This window comes from Triturus cristatus, chromosome 12 (genome assembly GCF_964204655.1).
Source record: "Triturus cristatus chromosome 12, aTriCri1.1, whole genome shotgun sequence".
Classification (NCBI taxonomy): domain Eukaryota; kingdom Metazoa; phylum Chordata; class Amphibia; order Caudata; family Salamandridae; genus Triturus; species Triturus cristatus.
The window spans coordinates 308044076-308068417 of record NC_140595.1 but is presented as its reverse complement, the minus strand read 5'-3'; the positions used below and the strand labels follow the sequence as shown (position 1 = coordinate 308068417).

The following is a 24342-nucleotide window of genomic DNA, read 5'->3' as shown; positions in this document are numbered from 1 at the left end:
AACACGTCAACCGATCTTAAAACAATGAAAAAGCACTTCCCACGATGGCTGGCCACCACTAAAGGCTTTGCAAATGCCGGTACAATTTTAAGAGCATCCAGCATTAGTAAAGTCAGTAGGAACAAGCAGCAGGAGAAAGGCGGAGTAAGAGTGAGAGGGTGGTGGGGCAAGGGTGAGAAAGGCGGGGGATGGGTGAGGGAACAAGAAGAAAGCACAACACTGTGTAACAGCAGTGCTTGGTATCAGAAGGATGGAAAAATGGGGAGGGAGAGACAGGGGTGAGGGAGTGGGAGAAAGAATGCAGGCAAATGCTCCATCGTGGAGGATGGGGTAGGGGAGGAGAAAGAGAGAGGGATAGCGAGAGAGAAAGGAGCAAAACATGCACTCTCATGGAGAGTTAAATCAAATATGATGAATGAAAACAGAAATAAATAGGTCCCTGGCGTCAGCAGGGGAAGGATACACTCCACCAATCACAACAAAAGTGAAATCTAAATGCTCTAGAAGTAAAACAAACACAAGAAAAGGGAGCAAGGCCATTCAGTCAGGACCAACAAAGTGAAATAGATACCCAAGCCATTCTATCATGAGCAAACAGGAGAAGAAGCAAGGGATTTTGTATTACAATGTTGTCTGAGAAAAGTGGCTAAACCTGTTTGCAGCTGGTCTGCAAACAGCCACACAGCTTCATAAAACATAAATGAAAATAAAAAATCTATAAGAATTCACAAATTGTGTCCTTTTTTGCCTTATCCAGTGATTGGTTTGGATTGCTGTCCTGTCTTGAAAACCTTCCACAATTGGGCACACAGAGCTGTTACGAATTACCGCATGTCCCAGCATGAATCACCGTGCACTGCAAAGACCAAGCTTTAGACTTCGGTTAAGTGAATCAGAGCTATGATGCCAACATCACGGATCAAACTTCTGTGTTGCAATATTCTGTTTCATGTTTAACATCACATTTATTTAAAAAATGTCTGACTCTAAAATTATTGTCAAAAATGTCGTTCACACTCCAAATTAGATTCTTCACCCTGTGGTTAGTTGGGTTTGACTCTTTCAATTTACATCAGTTGTACTACAACAACAAAAATGCACATATCAGTTTCTAAACTATGACATGTTGATTAAAGAAGTATACCGTCTCTAGAAGAGTTATACTGAAAACGGCATGAAAGTATTTCAGAAGATATATATTGCTGAAGTATTGCCAATCCAATGTGCTAGTTAGTATTTTTTCCAATTTAGTTAGTGATCCATAAAGCGCATTATTTAGAGTTTGGGTACAGAATACTCCATCACAAGAGTGGTGGATATCCCTTCTTCGTATTACAAGTACATTATAGCCTACGGCACGTTTTGGCAGAGTATCCCATCTGCCAAACTTTAGGTATGGCCCTAAGTGCTCATATATTGTATGCTATAGTTGGTAATACTACACTTTGCGTCTAGAACCTCCATTTATGGTACTGAGGAAACACCTTCAAATCAGCAAGTCCATCTAAACGTGGATTTTGTGCCTTGTGATGTAAACAGAGTGCTTGTCCATCGGTCTCCAGTGCATCCCTTCCAATAACGAAGAGCACCTTCGCCGCAGGACATATAAGCTGCAAGTCGGCATTGGAGAACATGGAAAGTGTAACACTGCATTGCACAATACGTCAAACTGAGACATAGCATCTTAGAACAAAGAAGAAAGACGTCTCACAATAAATTCCACAAAAAACAAATCACCTTTAACAGAGCTAACTTTTTGATTAAAGAAAATGTTTGTGACTTGGAACACCACTTACTTACGACTGGATGAATATTTACCGTATTTTATAAGTAGACAAAAACTCACTCTTATTTTATGTTTCAAACATGCATTTGATCACCAACTAAGAAAGTAAGGGAGTACACTTCACCTACCTTCACTACAGATACATGCAGCCATCCCATTTGGTTATTAATAATTAATTCAAAAAATTCTTCAAAGCTGAAACTTGGAATTTTGGCGCGCTCAGTACTCACCCTCGATTTCTATGGACTTCTGCATGCCAAAAATGGAGCACATCTTTGCTGTTCGTCAAGTTACAGGTCGGTGACAAAAAGAAGTAATATCTAAGATCTGCAGGCAGCAGGCTGCTCTACCTTCGAGCAACACCTTCCTTTTGCGTGTGATGAGCAGAAGGTGGCTTTAAATACTGCGCCTGACATCATGGAAAACAGACAGGAGACCCGACCACACATGTAATTAGAAGAGACCAAAATCTACTAAATGGAAACTCTTCATAACTCTTAGCGGGTAATTACTGCATGTGTCAACACAACTTTTTTTTTTCTTAGACTAATTATATGTCAAAGGTAAAAATTTGCCTGATAGCTACTGTAGCGTTAAATACGTCTACTATTTGCACATCTTATGAAGCACAACGTCTGATAATGAAATATTCTTACAGACTTAGAGCACTGAGGCAAATACATCGAAAGACCACCTGATTCAAGTCCAGAATTTACCTCAAGTTCACAAATTAAATATTTAAGGATATCATATAAATTTACATATGTGATCCAAATGTTTTACCTACAACTGTGCAAAATATATATGAGCCATGTTCGGGACAATAAATGTGGCCCAATAACACATGATATTTAGAGCGACTGCACTAACACAATCACAGATTTATTACTACAGTGCAAAGGTCAAATTCGAATTTATCACCGCAATTTATCAAAAGTGACATGATAGAGACACTTTTTACTGGCCCGTTGATATATAAAAATTACTTAAAATAGGGATACAACTATCTTAATAGCCATAATAGTTCTTAAGTATGATTTAACCGTGCTGCATACATTTACCCTGTTGCATCCTGGTGTTGGTTACATATCACTTGTTATAACAAATGCACATGGATAAACACCATGGACTAATCCATATATGCAAAGGTAACGATTATGATATGCTATTTCTGACCATTACTTGAGGGAGGGGCACCATAATTTTTTTTTAAAGTTTCACCTCTCTTTCATTATGCTCCCTCCGCACAATCGACAATATGTGCATGACTGTATATACCAAATCAGATAAAGGGGAAAAATATAGCTTTAAAATGGGCAAATGCTAAACGTAGGATGGATCACATTCTAATTCATCTAAACTCGTCACCAGATCTGCATGGTATGGTGGTCATTGACAGAAATGACAGCGATCACAATGCTTTGATCTTTGACCTGAAAAATAATCTGTACATACCGAGTAAACGAATTTTGTGTACAATGGTTCTGCCAATTATAACAACAAATGACGCTAGAAGACGAAAGTGGCTTCCGGTCCAAATGAATAGGGATATTCTTGCACAACTGTATAACTAATTATTTTAATCAGGAGTATCTTTTACCGAACATATAAGATAAAAACTGTTAGACACAAAGAGGCAGAATGGTTTAATAAAGACTGCAAATTAGTCAACGCATACTTAGTATCTGCAGTAAAAGGTCGGGATAGTCTTAGTTGAAGGGTGACAGCTATACAAAAAACACAGATACAAGCCAAGAGAAGTTGGAAGGAGGAATACTGGCGAGGATTGGCCAGGGCGGCCTCACAAAAAAACAAAGAGTTGGTCCTTTTGACCTCTTCTCTTAAATGAAGATGATTTCCATATACAGTCATATAGTTGGAAGCAAAATTTTAACAACTTATATTCAGTGCAAACCAAAAGCTTTTCGCAAGCAAGTAGAAGGGACAACTCAAACATAGCTTGGGCACAGGATAGTATGATCCCAGTCACATTCACCATGGAGCCCTTGCAGCAATCACAAGTATCAACAAGCATTAGCACAGCCAATAGGTCTCTCCTTTGGGACCTTATAAGTATTTAGTTATGCAGCACAGTATCCTTACTGCAATAACATTTACTGTTGCATGGCTAAACACTTATAAGGTCCCAAAGGCGAGAACTATTGGCCATGCCAATGCTTGTTTAGGACTTGTGCCCTGAATATGTATGCAACCATTCAGATATCAGATCCACTGCAGAGGATGGTGTTACCTCAACGTCACTCTTGATTCGGCCCCAGAGATCCCCCAGAGGCTCCAGGCGTGCGGGTGTAGAGAAAGCATGCCCCCTAGGTGCAGACCTGTGTTATCTGCAGGTGCGCCTGGCGTCTATCGAATTAACCGTTTCTATTTTGGGGGGCGGGTCTGCCCGGTCTGTGTTGTGAGCCAAATCGCCCTGGAAGGTAAGGTGTGCTGCAAGCGTGAAGCAATAGTGTCAGGGGAGCCACCAACTGTGCCAGTTCACGGATCAGCCACAGAGGAAATGTTACTCGGGTATGATGTATCTCTCGTGAGGGCTTTGACTGGTGTGGGAGGTGGGAGACTGTGCTAAACGTGTGTCCCCAGCCATCCTAATAAAGCGTTGCTGTATTTGGGCTGCTATCCGGGCAGAGAGCTAGATTGTGTTGGTATTGTATAAATTGTGACTTTAAGCCTGACATGCGCCCTGTCCTCTCCATAATGCCATGACTAGCAGAAGGGACATCGGTCCTCGCGCACCCTTTGTCGATGACGTCACATGTTTGTCCTCTTTCCCCACCTTCAGCCTCTCAAAAGTCTCTTTCTATTTAGCAGAATGGCTGGAGAAAGGGCAATAGACGTGTACTTTATAAAGAAAAGGGGATTGTAAATCCGCTAAATGTTTCTGAGGCGTCCTCGCTACCCCCCACACCAGGCGTAGCACAGGCAGTGACACTTGGTAGCAAAGAACAAGGAGGGGGCAGCACCTGCTACACCTAACTGACATCCAAGTCTGCTCGCGCCACACCTTTTTTAGCCTAAACAACAAATGTAAAGGTTCCAAAAATCGTCACATTGAACTTGACTTTCTCAAAGACAAACATCTCTCAATGTTGTTCAACAATAACAGACACGTTGTCTCCCATCGAAATATATGTTGTAGTAAACATACTTTATACACCATAAACATTTCTCAAAATTATGCAACAAATTGATGCGTCTCACCCTCTGCAGCGGAATTGCTTGACATACTTGCGTGTAAAAACGCTTGAAAGATTGTTCATAGCTCGCAATTGAATGGTTCAAAAGGAGAATGTGAAAGAATGGTTCGAAAGGAGAATGTGAAATTAATCATCTAAAGTGGACGAACCTGAAACCCGAGGAGGCCTGCTGGAGTCTCCAATACAAAAAAAACAAGTGGGGGGAGTGCTGGCCGAGAGCAGGGACGTGCAGCGTTTCCCTTGCGGGAGCGAGCGTGATATTTGCTATCATATGGTGCTACTCGCTCCCGCAAGGGAATCGCAAACGTGCACGCGTTGCCATTTGAAGCAATGCAACGTGTGCACGTTTTTAGGGCAAAAACGGAATCGATTACATGAGGTCCCCCTCATTCCCAACGCATGCGCGCTGCGTAGGCAAGACCTAAAAAGGGGAAGGCACTAGGATTGGATAAAATCCCAGGAGATTTACATAGCTCAAAACCTATTGTTTAGGGCTACATATTAACAGGATCACAAATATCATAGCGAGGGGGGGGGGGGGCGAAATTCCAAACACATGGAAACGTGTGGAAATTATCCCCAAATATAAAACAAGCATTGGCAAAGCCAATTCGTCTCGCTTATGCAAGAGCTCTTGGCTTTGCCAATGTCTTTTGGCCCTGTTGTAAAGCAGCGCAGCTGCTGTTCAGCCCTCTCTTAATTGAGACCTAGCAATCAGGGCTACCTGGTGACAGCCACATAAATGTACGTTTTAATAATAAGTATATAAATAAATAGCACTTCTGCCTCTCCTAAACACCGTGACTAACCAATATCATCGTCAGTCAATTTAATAGGACTCACTTTACTGACTTCGGAAGAAGGAGTTGGTCTTTGAACTTGGAAAATTCAGAACACTACATGTTTTTGCTGCATTTTTGCTTACTAATGAATGCTATTGGAGAGTAACTTTAGTAAAAACATTTTACCTAATTGTGGTTACAATGCAGTTTAAATTAAGTTTGATTAAATTAACAACTGCTAAAGAAAATGATCAAGAACTTGAAGGACAGGAGCCTAGCGCGCATCCAAGATGGTCGCGTGAGCACAGGGCTCCCCGGACCCTTGCTGCTCCTCGGAATTTATCCTGAGAATATCCTGACGTGGTTTATGGAATCTGGGAGATGAAGACCGGCTGAGCACGTATCTCTTTTCAGAAATTGAATCGGACCTGGGAATCCTGAGTTATCGTTGTTCGAACTTTTGGGACCCACCCGACGGAGGTGCCCGGGGCGAAGGTGAACCGTGGAGCCGTGTCGTAATTGAACAACAGCGGCTGCAGCGCGGTGCCAGGGGCCGCTCGACCACTTTCGGTTTCACTTTCGGACTTCAGGGGGCTGGCCGGCGGACGCGCTTGAGGTGGCGGGGTGTTTCCTTGGCCTCTGCACGAGGCTTTGTCTCCACCTGCCACTAGAGTGCCTATCGCCTTGGGTCCCCCCGCACCGCCATATTGTGGTCTCTGGTGAGGCGCTAGTCTCCGGTGCCGGTGCCTCTGCTACTCTTGAGCGGCGGTCCCCCTCGGTGTCCGTGACTACATGGGGGGCAAGGGGGGCCCCGAGGGGCGTAAGACTAAGGCCTCCCTCTGCGGGGGATCGGTCCAGACCAACAACATGGACCGCTACACTCAGGGCAGAGGTTCCCCTGGAGCGGCCGGTCCCCCCCCGGACGCCGCCGGTGGTGGCACGTCCGTCTCTCCGGAGCTTTCCCTACAGGACATCATGGGCGCCATTGATGGCATCAGGGAAACCATCGCCACGCAATATGAGGCCCTGGCCCGTAAAATCGACACGGTGGCAATTGATGTCACCCTAATTCGGGCGGATCTCTCCAAAACAAACGAGAGGGTTCAGGCTCTCGATGCGCGGACCTCCACCCTTGGTGCGGATGTGTCGGGCCTGCAGGCCGCGCTTGGTGACATCAAGGTGGTCAACGATCAGATGGCCCGGCGGCTGGAGGACTTCGAGGGACGGGCCCGACGCAACAACATCCGTGTCATAGGCGTACCGGAGTCCTCCGACAACCGCCCGGTTGACCTCCTGGTCGAGGAACTCATCCTCCAACAGTTGACCCCTGCTGGCCTAAGTAAGTTCTTTGCCGTGGAGCGGGCCCATCGAGTTCCGGGCGGTCGGCCACGGCCGGGGGCCCCCCCGAGGCCTATCGTGGCCAAACTGTTTTACTACAGAGACCGGGATGCGATTCTGCAGGCCTCACGTGTCCATGGCCCGGTTCGCTATGAGAACTCATCCATTAACTTTTACCCGGACTTTACCCAACTGGTCCAGAAACAGCGGATGGGATTCCAGGGGGTGAAGCGTCGTCTCCGTGAACTGGGCCTAAAGTACTCTATGCTCTACCCTGCAAAACTCCGCGTGGAACATGAGGATCGGACTGCCTTTTTTGACTCTCCTGTGGCCGTGAGTGACTGGCTGGACTCGCTGCCGGACAGAGTTGGCCGTCCCGGGCCCTCTGCAGGCGCCGAAGGTGACGGGTCCCCTTTGGAGTGACTTTTGGTCCTTGATTTTGCTATTTTACACTGTTCAGCTGGGTTGCACTTCTTTGGTTCATTTTGTCTTGCTAGGACCTGTGTGGGGAGCGGGCGGGGACGGGTCCCTTTCCTCCTCCGGGGTCTTTTCGTAGAATGGGGTTAGTTGGGCGACAGGCACACTGCAAGTTGGGGGGGTTTTTTGGCCCGCAGGGGTGCAGGGTGGGGGGAGTTGGATTTGGGGGGGGTTGGGGGGAAGGAGGGGTTGTTTTGCTGTGTGTTTTTTGTTTGCAGGGCGAGGTATTGATTTTTGTCCAACTTCGGGAACTGTGCTACTTGATGGGGGACCTTTGATCTATTGGAAGGGATGGGGGGGGACGGGTTGAGGCTGATGTCATGGAACGTCAATGGGTTGGGGGACCGTATCAAACGGGGTGTAGTACTGCAGTATTTGCGTCGTCTGACTCCTGATGTGGTGTTTCCCCAGGAGACGCATCTGGTTGGTAATGTCTGTCATGCAATGAACAGGGGGGGATACCGCCTCGTGGCTCACTCTGGTTTCACAACTGGTTCCAGGGGGGTGGGCATTCTCCTGCGATCCTCACTTCCGTTGGAGATCACCAGGGTAGTCTCAGATGATAGAGGGCGCTATGTGTGTCTGACTGGGAGGTGGGAGGGGCATCCCCTTGCCCTGGTCTCAGTTTACGTCCCCCAGGGCCTCCAGAACTCCACCTTCGCGGACTTGGGTCGAATGCTGCTTGAACTTCCGGACAGTCTTTTGCTTATGGGCGGGGACTTTAATTCGGTGGTTTCGGGTGACCTGGATCGTCACCCACCCAGGGCCCTCCCCGCTGCCCAGACATGGCTAGGTGGGCTGTTGGAGACCTTCGGCCTGGTGGATAGTTGGCGATTAATGCATCCGACCCAATGTCAGTACACCTTTCACTCTGGGGCGCATGGGAGTCTTTCTAGGTTAGACTATTTCCTTATGCCCGCGGCGCAGACTGGTCGAATTCGAGAGGTCAGGCACCTGGCGAGGGGTATCTCCGATCATTCCCCGCTGTGGCTGCTCTTTGACACCGGGTCGCGGTCTGCAGGGCGGATCGCTCCCATTAACCCGTGGTACCTGCGAGACCCTACGACTCGCGACAGCCTGGTTAAGGCTATGGACCAATACTTCCTTGAAAACGAGGGGTCGGTGTCGTCCGCAATGTCCCTGTGGGAAGCCTTTAAAACCGTAATCCGCGGACACGCCCTCTCCCAGATAGTGGTGGCTAAGAAGCTCAAGAGTGAGGCAGTGGTGAAGCTGGAGACTGACATCTCGGGGCTGGAGTCGGCCTTGGAGGCGGGTGTCACTCCGGACGGGCTCCATGCCCTCAGTTTGAAACAGTTTGAATACAGGTCTCTTGTCACTGACGCTGCCAAAACGATGTATAGGGAGCAGCAGGGTCGATTGTATGATGCCGGGGACAAGGCGGGAAAGTTGATTGCGTGGCTGGACAAGAAGGAGAGGGTGAATCGTGTGGTCCCGGAGCTGCGTGTCTCGGATGGAGTGTGTGTGACTGAGCCTGGTGAGATTGTGGAATGTTTCGCCGACCACCTCCGGGCCGTGTACTCCCCGGTGACTGATAGGGACGAGGAAGACTCTTGCCTTCTACTGAGGGATATTGCTTTGCCCGGCCTGTCCGTCGAGGACCGTGAGCAGCTGGACGCCCCCTTGTCGGTAGATGAAATAGCAACCGCGATTCGATCCCTTCGCTCGGGCAAGGCTATGGGTCCCAACGGTCTACCTATCGAATTATATAAGTTGCGCCCGGATAAACTCGCGCCCTTCCTCCGTCGTATGTTTCAGGAGTCCCTTGAGGCAGGTTCCCTTCCCGCCGACCAGCGACTGGCCACGATAGTCGTGATCCCCAAGGAAGGTAAGCCGCGAGACCGCTGTGCCTCCTACAGGCCTATCTCACTGCTAAACGCAGAGCCTAAAATCCTGGCTAAAGTCCTTGCCAATCGTTTGTTGAGCGTCATCTGCGATCTGATTCATCCTGATCAATGCGGCTTCATCCCGCATCGCAACACCGCCCTTAACTTGCGGCGTCTTCACGGCGCCCTCGCCAGGGCGGAGTACCTCTCCGAACCGGCCGTGCTGGTTTCTTTAGACGCCACGATGGCCTTCGACACCATCGAGTGGCCATTCCTCTGGGCGGTCTTGACCAAATTCGGCTTTGGGGAGGGATTTCTTGGCTGGGTGAAGCTTCTCTACACGGGACCCATGGCTCAGGTGGTGGTTAATGGGCGGGTCTCTCGGCCCTTCGCTCTCGGTAGGGGTACGAGGCAGGGGTGCCCGTTGTCCCCTCTGCTCTTTGCTCTCGCCCTTGAGCCACTCGCTGCTTGCCTCCGCTGGGAGCCCTCGATCAGGGGGATCCGGTGGGCCCCGGGCTTTGAGGATCGGGTCTCGCTATATGCGGACGATATTCTCCTGTATCTTACCTCGCCGCGGCAGTCGCTTAACGTTCTCTTTGATGTTCTGACTTCCTATGGGAGAAATTCGGGTCTAACGATTAACTGGTCTAAATCCTGTGTCTATCCTATCTCCGGTGGCCCTCCTCTCTTGCCGCCTCGGCTTCCGATCCAATTATCTCTGTCCGGCTTTAAATACCTGGGGATATACGTCTCGTTGGACCCGGTGGCTCGCTATGAGCAAAATCTCCTGCTTCCACTTCGGCGTTTGAGGGAAGACACGGCTCGGTGGTGTAGGCTGCCCTTGTCCCCGCTGGGTCGGGCAGCACTGTTTAAAATGATGTCCCTTCCCAGATTCCTCTATGCACTTCAGAACTCCTTCGATGTCATTCCAGTGGCCTACTTTCGGTAGGTGGAGAGCCTGCAGAGGAGACTGGTGTGGGACGGACGGGCGCGTATCGCCCTGGCCAAGCTTACTCTCCCCTGGTACGACGGGGGCATCGCGCTTCCCGACATTCGCAGGTATTATTGGGCCTCACAGCTGTCGGCCATTAACCATGCCACGTATGCGCCTGGCTTGAATCCGGCGTATGAGATGGATAAATTCTTGCTTCCCGGCGGGAATTATAACAGGGCGCTTTACTCCCGCTCGGCTGGACGGACCCTGACGGGCCCTACTAAGATTGCGGTACGGCTCTGGAAGGCGGCCAATGTAGCCATGGGCTGGAGTGAGCGACTAACATGTGCTACTCCTTTATTTGCCTCCGACCGACTGGGAAGCCTCTGGACAATGAAAGGGTTTGACCGTTGGGACACGATTGGTATTAGTAGAGTGGGAGACTTATGGATGAAGGGCGCGGTTAAGACCTTCGCGGCGCTCCAGAGCGAATACGAACTCACGGAAAGAGAGTTCTTCCGATACGCCCAGGTTCGGCATGCCCTGCTCTCTGTCTTTGGGGAGGGGACCAAGATCCCTGCCTCTTCGCCCCTCGAGGACCGCATACTCGATGGTCATGTCCCCGACAGCACTATCTCTTTAATTTATAAAAAACTTATTAATAATCGGGCTGACCTCTTGGTGCGCCTTCGGGAGACGTGGACGGGGGATGGGGTGGAATTAGACGACGAGGACTGGCAGTCCGCACTGTCGTCCCCCAAGGAAGTAGCCATTCCAGCCCGTCTCCGCCTGGTCCAACTAAAGATTCTCCACCGGGTGTATGTGACGGGTCCCCGTCTGGTCTCAATGGGATTTTCTGAAGATGGGCTCTGTAAGCGGGGATGTGGGCTCTGTGCCACCTTTCTCCATATCCTTTGGGAGTGCCGCGAGGTGGCGGAATACTGGCGTCGGGTCCATGTGGTCATGGGACAAGTCACCGGAGTTGCGCTGCTGCCGGAGGTGCGTCGCTGTGTCCTGAATGTATGGGAGCCCAATGATTATAACGCGGCTCAGACTCGGTGGGCGGCCCTGGGGAACATGATTGCCAAGAGAGATATAGCGCAGCTTTGGGGTTCCAAGCGGCCTCCCACCGTGTCCGTATGGAAGGAGAACATGGACTGGTGCATGTTCAGGGAGAAGACTGTGTATGTGGCTCGTGGTAAACCGGGGGCATGGGGTAGAATCTGGGGGCAATGGAACGCGTATCGTGGGGGTATCTGTACTCCCCCCCTAATGGACACCGATGTTGCCTTGTCCCCCTGACCCTTGACGGTTCCTTGCGACTTTTGGAATAACCGAGTGTAGACCTTCCTCTCCCGTGACCCCCCCCGACCTATCAGTACTCCTTCCCCTTGATAGCCATTTGGACGTCTGAAGTAGAGTTCCCCAGATGTAGCCTGACCCACACTTTTTGCCCTTATGCCTCGCCTTTTGTTTTTAGTTGTTATTTATGTTAAACCTATGTATCCTGCTTCCCTAGGACTATCCGGAGCCATGTACGGGGCTGGGCCCCAGGAGTCGACTACTGCCTTAACAAATGTATGATCCTTTCTGATTCTAGCGGCCGGCCCTGGTGGTTGTAGGCCCATGCTTGTAACCGATTTATTGTTCAATAAAATTTTCAAAAAAAAAAAAAGAACTTGAAGGACGAGGTTTTATTACATTTATGTTTATGTATTTTTATTCATGCTGCCTTTTGGCATCTGGATTCAGCACGCCGGGGAGGCTGAGGTGGAGTGAGAATATTGAGGGTGAGCTAGGGGCACAAACACACAGAGACTTTGACAATGGAGGCTGCTACAAACCTTCCCTGGAAGTTCTGAGAATGGTCTGTGCCAGTGAGAACCATCTCTCATCACCCCTGACTGGGACCACAGTAAGGGACAACAGCTGCGACTAAAGATGGGATGAGAGCTTTCCAAAGAGCGACGGGACTTGGATGGATGGAAATTACCTCAGAAGCATTTACTTTAGGAAGAGTGCATTGCACACTCAGGAGGGGGTAGAGGGAAAGCAAACAGCAGAACACTGTAAATGGCCTAATGTAATCGAACAATATCAGGTGAAAGCACTACGTATTCACAGCTCAAGGAGTGCTTCTTCTTATGACAAATATCCTTTTTTCACACCCGTTGCGGCTAGGGCTGCGGATGTGTAGAACTGGGTAACTAGGTTAGAATCTTGGCTCAGGTGCAGCATCTTGTGATTCCGTGCAAACTGCTCAACTACACTGCGCTTAAAAACAGTTTTGTAAGGGGAGCCGATTTCCGTGTGAAGCGCTATATTGCCCTTGGTTCAAGTTTGCGCTATAATTGTGCGGGACAGGAAAGCAGATGCGAGGAGGAGGTAGTGGTACAGGCAGCAACGACGACTGGAGTAAGGGGGCAGCAGTACTGTGAAGGGAAGGGTAGGAGGGTGAAGAAGCAACACAAGAAACAAGCAGCAACACCAGCCCGGCGGTGTCAAAGATGAGTGCGATCAGAAGGATGACGTAGCAGCGTCCCACCCTGAAAGGAATTTAAGTGGAGCACGGCCGGAAGAAGTCCATGGACAGCCTTTACCTTGCAGGAGCAAGCAGCAAGGCACGATAATTGCAAACAGATGGTGCCGCTGCTCGCTCCCGCAAGGGAAACGTCATATGTGCATGAGTGGCAATAGAGAACAGTGCAAAACATGCATGAGTTTGAACAAAAGTCCTGAACGATGCCAAGAGGTCCCTCCTAGCAGCGCTTGCGCGCGGCGTAGGCGAGACCTAAAAAGGGGGATGAAGGGGACCCAGCCAATTAGAGACCCATTAGCTTAATAGACAGCACAGATTTTTTTTGCAAACAGGTACTGTCAAAAATACAGGTGTGGATGGAGGAGGAACAGATTTTATCACACGTACAAGCAGACTTTAGGGCTTATACGAGTACCATTGACCAGGTGTTTCATTTTTTACTGGTTTATGGAAATAGGTTCTAATCAATAAGGGGAACCTATATGTAGTGTTTGTGGACCTCAAATCAGCTTTTGACCTGATACCCAGGGAAAAACTGTGGACTGCATTAAAAGGAATGGGAATGCCCATGGAGCTGTTAAACTTAGTAACTCGTCTGCTCAATGGGAACTATGCCCAAGTAAGATGGGGTGGAGAAGGGAAACTAACTGAATGTATTGCAGTCTACTGTGGGGTTCGTCAAGACTGCATACTAGCCCCTACATGGTTTACATCATGGGCTTATAAGCATGCTGTTTGATTGTAATGGTGATTCCCCCAAACTGGCAGGTCAGCAAATTACAGCTCTTTTATTTGCAGATGATACACTGCTTATTTCAAAAATCCCTATGGACCTACAAAACATTCTAAACCAGTTCACAAAGGCGTGCAAGCTATTTGGCTTAGAAATAAATGGACTCTAGACAAAATGTATGACTTTTCGTCCCCATATGTCCTTTAGAGGGAAAATTAAGATTGGTTCATGGAACCGAGAACAGGTCAAGGAATTTGATTATCTAGGAGTAAAGCCATCAAATAACGTATGATGGTCTGCTCTGGTTCTAAAGTACCAAATGACCCTCCAGCATGTGGAGACTGCAATCATAAAATGATTCACTCGATCCACCGCCCGATCACCCCTGCGCTAGAAATATGTCACACTAGGGGCCTTGGAGCTGCTTTTATGGTGCAAAACTGTGGGGGACAGACTAAACAAAAGGACTGGGAAAAACAGAAAATAAATGCATGAGAGCTATATTATCAATGCCACAGAGTACACCACTTGTCCCCATGTGGCTTGATTTAGGATTAAAGAACACATCACATATTGCGGCATTAAATACTCGCATCTTTTAGGCTACAATCTGGAGGGGGGGGGGATATCAGATTCCCCATTTAAAAGCCTGAGTTAGAGGTCAAAACGCTGGATAAAGATGGTGTAAGTCCTTGGCTGAGGTATGTTAAGAGCTGGTTACTCAAATTGAGCTTAGAAAAAGTGTGGAATAACTTAAGTGACCAGTTCCATAAGATTTCAATTGTCACTCTGTTCAGGTCTCTGAACCTCATACTCTACAACCAATGCTTAGCTCTAAGGCACTTTCTAAATCCGCATTCTACCAACCACATAAGGACTTGCAGTTACACAATCACGGTCAAAGTTCATCCTACAATAATGGCATGAAGTACCATATAGATGCTATCCTATCATACAGACAATCTACGACCATGGCACAAACCCTAAAGTGTTCTTGACTCCCATACACGGAATGAGCCAGTACTAAAGTACAAAGTTCAACTTACAGTTTATCAGTCAGCACTCCCTCCCCCACCTTATGCATTTACATAAAACACCTCATTTACCAGTCAGACCGAAAAGTATGATGAGTGGCAGGTATGCTGGGCTAGTAGTCTAATGTGGAATGAGAGATCAGAGTTGTTGGTTATCTAGTAGATTAAGAATCTCACACTGCCACAAACCCTTTTGGTCTATCTGTAGTTAAATATTAAATATTATTTTTCCTCACTATAACATAATCTTATTAAGACACATCCTAATACTCAGTGCTTGTGGTTTTCTGCCCCAACACATATTTTTCGAGTGATTAAGGCACTTAAAGAATATCTCAGCCCATAGATGTTTTCCTTGGGATACCAAGAATGATACCTTGAAAAGTTCAGTAAGTATTCAACAAATGTATTTCGAGAAAAAAAACATATACTTAAAGTTGTGTTTTTTTAACACAGTTTATAAACATGGTTACATATACGTTGATGGTTGTAAATTGTCAAAGGAAAAATGTTTACATGAAAAAGATGCAGGTTCCTGTTCCCTGCCCGCACTGACTTACCTAGCATTTCGTTTCCCACCTAAGGTGAGGCGTGGGCCAGCAATCACTGATAAGCATGGGGCCTTTGCAGAGCGGGGCACTGCAAAATGTCTGTTCCATGCCCGCATTGACTTACCTGGCATGCCCTGTAACTATGGTCTCCAGCAGCCCCTGAGGCAATGAGGGGCCAGCATGCACTGATAAGTGCATGGGCATCCAGCAGAGTGGGTGGCTGCAAGTTCCTGTTCCCTCCCTGCACTGACATACCTGCCATTTCATTTCCCTACTGGGATGGGACTACGTCCCCCAGCAGCCCATGAGGTGAGGAGGGGCCAGCACACACTAAGCACGCGTTCATCTCGCAGAGTGGGTCGCTCACGTTCTATTCCCTGCCCGCACTGACTTACCTGACAATTTTGTTTCCCACTGGGTTGGGTCTACGCCCCACAGCAGTCCGAGAGGAGGGGCCAGCATGCGCTGATAATGTGTGGACATCCTGCAGAGCAGGACGTGCCTGGCACGTGCCTGGGCAAAGACCTGGCCAAGAGTAGGTCCATCTGCAGCCGTCATAGCCTGGAGGAGGCTGAGCTGGGCCTTCCCTCTTCGTTTTCCTACCTAAAGGTAGCTTTGTTTTTTCTTCTGCCTTGGAAGCGGCTGTACATTGTTGCCCCAGTTGAGTTCATCATCAGCAAAAGGAAGATCACTGGTGCCATAACAGTTTTCACTCCTCCAGTAAAATGTACATCCATTGATTGAATGTTAGAAAGGGCTGTGGGGGTTATAAGCACAGAAACTGACTTGACTGAGCAAAGGCTCTCTGTGAGTGCAGGTCTGTTACAGCCACATCAGCCAATCGCTTGCCCTTAGGCTCTCCTGCCAATACCACAGATAGCCGTGGCACAGGTGTGAATACTGAGGCCACGTCTGACATTGCCAGCCCTCAGCAGGCTGTTCTTTAAAGAGGGCTAGATGGGGCACCTGGATTAAAACCAAAGAGGTTGTCAGTCAAACTAGCCTAGCTGCGAACCAGGAATGTATTACAATGTCTACGACAGCTGAGATGGGATATGGAGGATTGCATCATGAAATGTGAGACATTTTTACAAGCTGAACTTTACCCCCTTGCCAAGCGCCTGGAAACTATTGAGTCCCAAAAAGTGGCTCTTTCACAGCAACTTAATTCCTTCGGCCTCCTATGTGGGCGCCTGGAACACTCATCACTCAATGGATGGTCAGCCCAACCCGCCCAGCGCTATTACAGCTAAAGAAGCTAGGGGGATATCCTGCAGCATTGGCTGTGGGAATCCCGCCTTTCTGATGCCTGGACTGGCTTTTTCTCTTACTCATGGTCCGCAATCATTCACTCAGAAAGAGGATGTACCTAATTCCACGGATGCCGGCTATCTCACACATGCTATGAGCGTTCGAAACGTGGTCAGCAAGTCTGTTATTAATCTCTCTCCTGCCACTTGTTCTTGCATGGTGATACTTGCTGGAGTTTCTCCATTACACAGAGAACCGGAGGAGTCTCATGAGGAACTAGTTGAGTATTAGACTAGCTCGGTTGTAATAGGTGTTTTCCTTTTTTCCTCGCGGATGACATCTTATTAACCAGTAGGGTTGGTTGGGTTGGTTCTGGCCCAGCTGATTTTAAGGGTGTTTTTTTTATTGTAACTTTCAGGTCTCTCCACCTGGTGCAAAGTCTGTTGGTTGGGACCTTGAGCAGAGCTACTGTTAGTGGCGGCATAATCTTAAATCCTCTGGGTTACTTTTACAAACCTTGTCCCGCCCCTTCCTTGACACAGATCGAACGGCCTCTCTTTTCCTCAGCCCACAGTCGAAGTAGACTCAAGGCCACGACTGTTGAATCATAAGTTGCAAAGTCACTGATTCAGTTACCCAACCCCACACGTGTGTAACCGATCAGTTATATGTACCCACGGCAAATTGCTTTGATGTTTTGTCAGACATTGACTGACTTCCCGAGGACACCGACGTGTGCACTCTCACTGGAAATATGGAGGAACACTGCATGGGGCTGAGGAGGGGCCACCAAGTACAGGTTGATAGGACCATCTGATTTTTCCTTGTTGAGCTGGAATATTGCAGGCCTCACGGATAGGATCATTGATCCTGATTGGTGCAGTCTCATTGCTACATATAATGTTATCGCATTGCAGGAAACGTGGTCAAAAACCTCCTTAAAATGTGGTTGTGCCTGTTATTCTTGCCCCTCAACTCCCTCCTGATGAGGAAGAGCTAAGGGGTGGACTCTCTATATAGGTGCATTTCAATCTCATTGTTGCTGTAAGGGGGCTGGACACGGGCAGCTCGACGTTCAAGCTCTGTTTATCGAAGACAATGAGAGCTCCTTTTACTTTTATGTGGTGAACTTTTATGATAATGATTTTGATAATTCTGAATGTGTTTATTTTGTGCACTTGTTTTCTTTTTTAATTAATCTGAATCAGCCAGTGGGGAGGTGTGCGGGCGGGCGGGGTTGAGGTGGGGGTGGGGAATGGGCTCGCAACAACCAAATCTACTTCTCTGTGGGGACTTTAAAGCCCAGTTAACAGGTGATATAGAGAGCCAAGGAAATGTGGGTCTTTCAGCGGGCCGAGGGAGTGAATCAGGTAATTATTTAGCAGCGCACGACCTTATTGATCTCGTGCATCTGTTTATGGGTGATGGTTCCCACGCGTCCTCCTTTAGAGGGATGGGGTGGGCCTCAGTTATTGATTATATTTTTGTTACTATGAGCTTTTTGCAATGGCTTACTCATGGCTTTATAATGGAGACAAAGTGGGGGGGGACCATAAAGTTTTAATTGCAGAAGACAATTATGCCTGTACATAAGACTAAAATGCCTGCCTTATCCATACCGGCCCCTAATCATTCGAACGATGACCTAAGAATTGCCTGGCTCTGTGAAGATTCTTCTGTCACCCTAGGTCTTCTTTAAAAGGAGCATCAACAAAGATTCCAAGGGTGTTTGGTGGATGCCCGCAGGCACGAGCTCTTAGCCTACTATGGACATCTGTGCTTATGCATTCAAAATCATTTGTTGTGGCCCATTCGACCCCCATGTTTGACCTCGCTGGTTTGACAGTCATTGCTTAACCACCAATCGCTGTCTAAGGAATGCCCTATCAGCAACCCCCAGGAACCCTACTGAAGTCTGTGAGGCCAGGTTGTCAAACCGTAATATATTGAAGGCTTGAAAGAGGCCCTGAACAAGAAAGATTGGGAATGCCTTGAAATTTCTGTGTCAGTGGCAAAGTGTTTTGGGATACAGTCTATAAATTCAGGGAAATGGGTGCCTCAGCTAACTCCCTCCTACTTTGTAATGTCTCCGACTCGGAGTGGGTTAAGCACTTTATTTCCATCTATCCTTTAGCAGAATATAAAGGCCTGGGCGACAACTTACGGGAGAAGCTAAGTAATGCACCTTTACTGACCATCAATCGACCGAAAGTTGTAGAAGCTACAAGGGGGAGCCCAATTGGTAAGGCCCCTGGGACCGATGGTCTTCCAATGGATCTTATTAAATGTAATATCGACCTGTGGGGTCCACTGTTAACTAATGCATTGAATAACTCCCTGCGTGCAAAGATACCATGCCCTTGGTCCTGTTCTGTTCGATAATCGCCTCTATATTCAAAAAAGGAGATCACAAATCGCCAAAATGTTATCCCCCAATCTCATTAATTGACAGCACTGTTAAGGTTGTGGGGAAGGTGGTTTTGAATTGCTTAACATCATGGACCAATCAGAAAAAGGTCCTGTGTCCATACCAATATGGTTTTCATATATGGATGGGTACAGTGGAACAGGGTTTGAATTTGCACTTGTTGATTGGCAAATACCATCGCTAAACACTGCCCACTGTACCTGGCCTTTATAGATTTTGCCATAGCATTTGACCATGTTAACAGGACCAAGCTTTGGTTGATGCTGTTGGATTTGGGGGTTGAGCCGGACTTAGTGAACTTCTTGTACATCCTGCATGATAATGTAGCTGTCAATGTGAGATATGCATGATATTCACACAAGGTAATATGACGCTGGTTCCATCAAAACCAAACTTATCCTTAAACAAAAGAGAAAGAAGGACTCCCCCACCTTTCCTTCTGTTCCTTCTTTCTCTTTTGTTTAACCCTTTCGATGCGCATGACGGAGCGGTTCCGTCATGCGCATCGGTTGTGGTAAATAAAATATCACGCTGTCATAATTTTTCAGATATCAATAAGATCATGCATAAAGCAAGAGGCTGAGTCTGTGGTATCAGATTCATAAAGGGCTTTATTCCAATAACTCGAGTCAAAGGGAGAATATTTCCATCACCAAAAAGGATCTGGACGGGGCTGAAAAGTATTCTCAATATTCTCAAAACATTATTCACAGAGTACAGTATATATACATTTCTCAATTGTACGTAAGCAAAAGAGCAAGAGAGAATGAGATAAGAGCATGTGGGCGTGTAAGTAGGCGTGAAGGTGGGCGTCCATGTGGGCGTCCACTTGATGATAATGGGTAATTTGTCATGTGTGGGTGGATACCTGGAGATGATTTCGCAATGTCAGCAGAAATACTTGGCAGAGATGCGCGCGCAGCAGCATGACGTGTGATTGACGCGCAACTAGAGGGTGAAGGGGACTTGACATTTAGCTCTACATGTGGAGACAAAAAGTCTGGGGGGTCAAGTCAACCTAATCCCAAATCATATCTAACATCCTATGTTTAAAGAACTATGTTATCCACAAGGGAAGGGCTCTCGGACAAAATCTATTCTATACTGACTGTGAGTGCGTGCACAAGCGTCTAAGTGTCTATATAAGATGCAAGGGGCAGAAACCTTCCATGGTAACAGGGCTATGAATTACTTGCATGAGGACAGAGAAGCCGGGCCCTCTGCTCGGTAGCTAAAGGAAATGTTTACCTAAACTACTAGACAGGAATGCATCGGCTGAGGAGCAAAGTAGATAATTCGAAGGTGAAATACAGCTTCTTGGCAGGCAGGCAAAACTGGCCGAGGCAGGCACCGTTAGCCGCACAGGGAGTAGGACAAAGTTCATGGATACAGATGCGAGCTCAAGCTGAAGCTGTCAGAGGCAGAGAGCAGGGAAAGGCTTGATGACAGAATCGGGCCTACTCGCCTGAACTGTAAAAATGGAGTAACTGAGCCATATAAAGTCGGTGGCCTTTCATACTTAGGAATCGAATATCCAGCCCATTCATGGCGGATCTGACAGAGGACATGTTGACGGTGGACGCACATGTGTTTGCGTCTTCAGAACTGGAACGGGAGGGAACATACATGTATTTGTAACATGCACATAGAACCGTTGGGGTCCAAGATAGGGGACATAACTGATCAGGAAAATCCATATTTCCACATTCCCTCCTTGTCCCCTACTTGCCCATCAAGAAACATCAATCTTCATTAATCCATCGATTTGTTCATGGAGCATCATTTCTTCTTCTTTCTTCTTCCGGGATCTTGAGTGAGAACCTTGATGTGGAATACACGATGTGGCACACAGACCACAAATCGCTGGTCCACATTGCAGGCATAAGCAGCAACTGAATAGTATGAGAAGGCCAATACCTAGGAAGGATAGGACCCTCCATCCAAAGGTAGATAATACACTCCAAAACCAACCGGACCAAGTCCAGGTGCCTGGATTCTGGTGTATCTGGCTTACAATCTTATGAAGGCGAGTTATGGCTTTATATACAGATGGCGAATTTTCTGATATGAAAAATGCAACAGCTTGATTTGATGACCCTACAAGCTCCGCCCCTATCGGCCAGGATAACGTCAAGGACAAGACTATTTTGAAGCACAACAATCCGCATAGCAGACTGCTCTTCTGTTAAATTGCCTAAGGCGGAAATAGTTTCGTTCACTACTGCTTCAAGGGTTCTGGTTAATCTACGTATCAGCTTACTATTGGTAACTGTACCTATATAGGGAAAGAAACCTTTATCGAAATCTGTGTATTTTTCCCATGCTGCTTCAGTGTAATCGACAATTGGGAGATCTCTCTGCTGTCTATTGTGTACTAAATGAATATTTCTATGATAATCAGGAGGAGCTAGGAAAACAGGTGGTAGGAGGAATGCTATGTAACAGGTACCATCCCAATCTAGAGGTAAGCGTATATATGCGGTCTGGCCACATATAAAGTAGGAATGACGAGAAGCTCTAAATGTAGACTTGCCTTGATCACTGAATTTTATTACAGTGGTGCATTTACTATGGCCCATGTGTATGGAGCCATTCTCTCTTATACATAATTCCCCTTTTACTGGGAATACGGACATGGCGGGCAAGATTGGTGTAGCTTCACATTCAACGTTCAGGATCATGAGGTTAAGTGTAAAATTACCTAATCCATATACTTCATTTCTTAGATCAGTTCCTGTTCTTTTGGGAAGTCCCTCCTTGTTAGGGTAGCAGACTTTAAGCAAAACTAAGTTCAGGTTTCCCCATACCCAGTTGTCTTGATAAACTGCGGAATTCGAATCTAGGGAATTAATCAAACTAAACCATGCTCCACAGGAGCCATTGTGTGTGAACGGATAGAGAAAGAGGGGCAAAACTCCCTTATAGTTCTGATAGGGGGGGGGAGTCGGCCACAGACCCAGCAGTCTGTAGCATTGCTAGTCTGATATGAATGGTGCAGCATCTGAATAAAGGTATTGTTGCGTAAGGCAAGTCGATTTGATAGCTCATAGGATGGCAGATCACTAAATGTGTGCTTTATGGTATCATTAGTGGAGGAGTGTAAAAGTGAGGCAATAGGAGGAAAAATAGCATGTAGTATTAAGCTGATACATATTATCGTGATGCACATCTTGCTCTTTTTTATCAATATTATTGTCCAAGATCTTATGCAAGCCAGAATACATGTTCAACCGCTTCACCACCTAGTGGACTTAATTGATCAAACGAGTTCTGACCTTTTTTTAGATCTAAGTTTAGCTTTGTGGAAACTGCTGGGGAGTCTCCTCTAGAAAATGGTGTTCAAAATCCAAAATCCAAGTTTAAAGTCTTTTTCCTTTGTAAAAGAGTGGTGAAGGTGCAATCATCCTTTCCGCCTTTTGACTTTAACGGCCGTCCCCGTGGTCCAGAGCACTGACTTTGGCGCCTTCCATCCAGGAGCGATGGAGTATTCTTTGACCTGGGTGTTGTCAGGGAAAGCGGCAGCAACCTGCGAACAACAAGAGAGTAGTGCAGACATCAAGGAAGCCAGGTAATCTGTCAGCATGTTACTGTCAACATAAGTAATCTTTTAGGCATTGTAGTGCCCACATATTTGGTGGTCTACCAAAGACCACTTCATAGGGAGATAAGCCTGTTCTAGAATGAGCTACTATTCGCATGTAAAAGAGGGCAACCGGCAGGGCTACCATCCAATCTATACCTTTGTCTGCGCAAATTTTAATGTCCGATTATGTCTTTCTACAAGGCCTGCTGCTTCAGGATGTCGCACACAATGGAATTTCCAGGTATACCCTAACAGAAGGGACACCTGCTTCATTAGTACCAGGACATATTTGTAACCTCTACATCTGTTTATTTGGATATAATCCATTTGGAGCACTTCAAAAGGGTGGTCAGGTGGATGGAATCCACCTTGTTCCATCGGAATGCCTTTACCTGCATTGAATTGGCAACAGATCATACATGTTCTGACCTTTTGTTTCGCTGCTGCACGCAGGTGCTTGTTGAACCATATATTCTGTAAGCTATCTATCATTGCTTTCTCTCCTAAGTGTGCAGGACTATGTGCGGTATTTATAATCACTTGTACCATCGAATCAGGAAGAAACTATGTGGATTTGCCCTTATTCATCCAACCCTGATCAGTCAGTACCCCTCCTTGTTCCGACCATTTCTTTAATTCGTCCATAGTAGCATGTGTCTGTATGTCTTGTACATCCCTGGAAGGATCCCTAACTGTCATGGCTTTGGACAGTGATAGTATCTGTAACTTTGTCATGTCTAGTGGGGTCTGAGCTGTCTGTTTAGCAGTTCGGTCTGCCAGATCATTGCCTTGGGAAATGGGATCTGTGGCTCTAGTATGTGCTTTACATTTTAGAATAGCTATGGCTGTTAGTGAATGTATCGCTTCCAGAAGGGCTTGAATATGGGGGCCATGCTGTATCTTGGCCCCATGAGAGGTCAAGAAACCTCTTTCTCTCCACAGAATCGGTGTAAATGTTTACTCTCAGGTGCTTAGCTCTTATGCACGCTTGTGTCAGGGCGATGAGCTCTGCTGCTTGTGCTGACAATATGTCTATTCTTTTAGTCTCTATTATTACAGTATCAGTAGTCACTGCATATGCTGCCACTAATTCTCCCGCCCCTGTCCTCATGCATGAGCCGTCAACTTATAGTGTTAGGTCGGGGTCTGGGAGTGCAACATCTGTCAAGTCTTGTCTTGGTTTAGTCACGGTATGTATTACTTCAACATAGTCATGTGGTGAAACGCTTTCTGTACTGGAGGGCAAAGGGGTAGCGGGATTCAGTATGTTGCATCGTCTGATCTCTATGTGTGGTTGAAATAACGTCAGCTCATAATCTGTCAGTCTAGCTACAGTCAGGTGTTGTGTTTGTGTCCGGTTCAAGAGAACCTCTACTGCGTGTGGTACTTGTACTGTCAGAGGGTGGCCCAGCACTATCGAGTCACTTTGTCTTATGGCTAAGGCCGTTGCTGCAACTGATTTTAGGCACGCAGGCAAAGCCTGTGCTACTGGGTCTAATGTACTAGAAAAATAAGCACAGGGCTCGTGTTTTCCTGCATGATCTTGTGTTAGGACAGATAGTGCTGTTCCATCCCGCTCTGTCACAAAAAGCATAAACGATTTGTTGTAATCAGGGTTTGCTAAAACTGGTGCTTGACATAAAGCTCTCTTTAATTCTTCAAATGCCACAGTGTGTTCTTGAGGACTTTAGTCTTTTTGTGTCTTGGGCTGTGAAAAACCAGAAATCAATTGAATACATTCCGGTGCCCACAACTAATTCCCCTGAAAGATCACAATAAAACATGAGAAAAAGGGGAAAGCACCATACCTATTTCCTTGACTTAATTTCTAAGGGGGCTAATTT

General features: G+C 47.0%; 1 protein-coding gene across 2 annotated transcripts in view; it reads right to left on the bottom strand.

Moving 5' to 3' along the window:
- CPNE2 (copine 2) overlaps nucleotides 1-24342 on the bottom strand; it is an 816058-nt gene that overhangs the window by 643164 nt on the left and 148552 nt on the right. Inside the window, exon 1 of one of the 2 annotated variants that reach the window (XM_085639479.1) lies at nucleotides 2017-2128. The exons of the other annotated variant lie outside the window; for it this stretch is intronic. Coding sequence (XP_085495605.1) covers nucleotides 2017-2059 — 43 coding nt within the window. The 5' untranslated portion in view covers nucleotides 2060-2128. Of the gene's footprint in view, nucleotides 1-2016; nucleotides 2129-24342 lie in introns of those variants that run through there. 2 annotated transcript variants of the gene reach the window in all.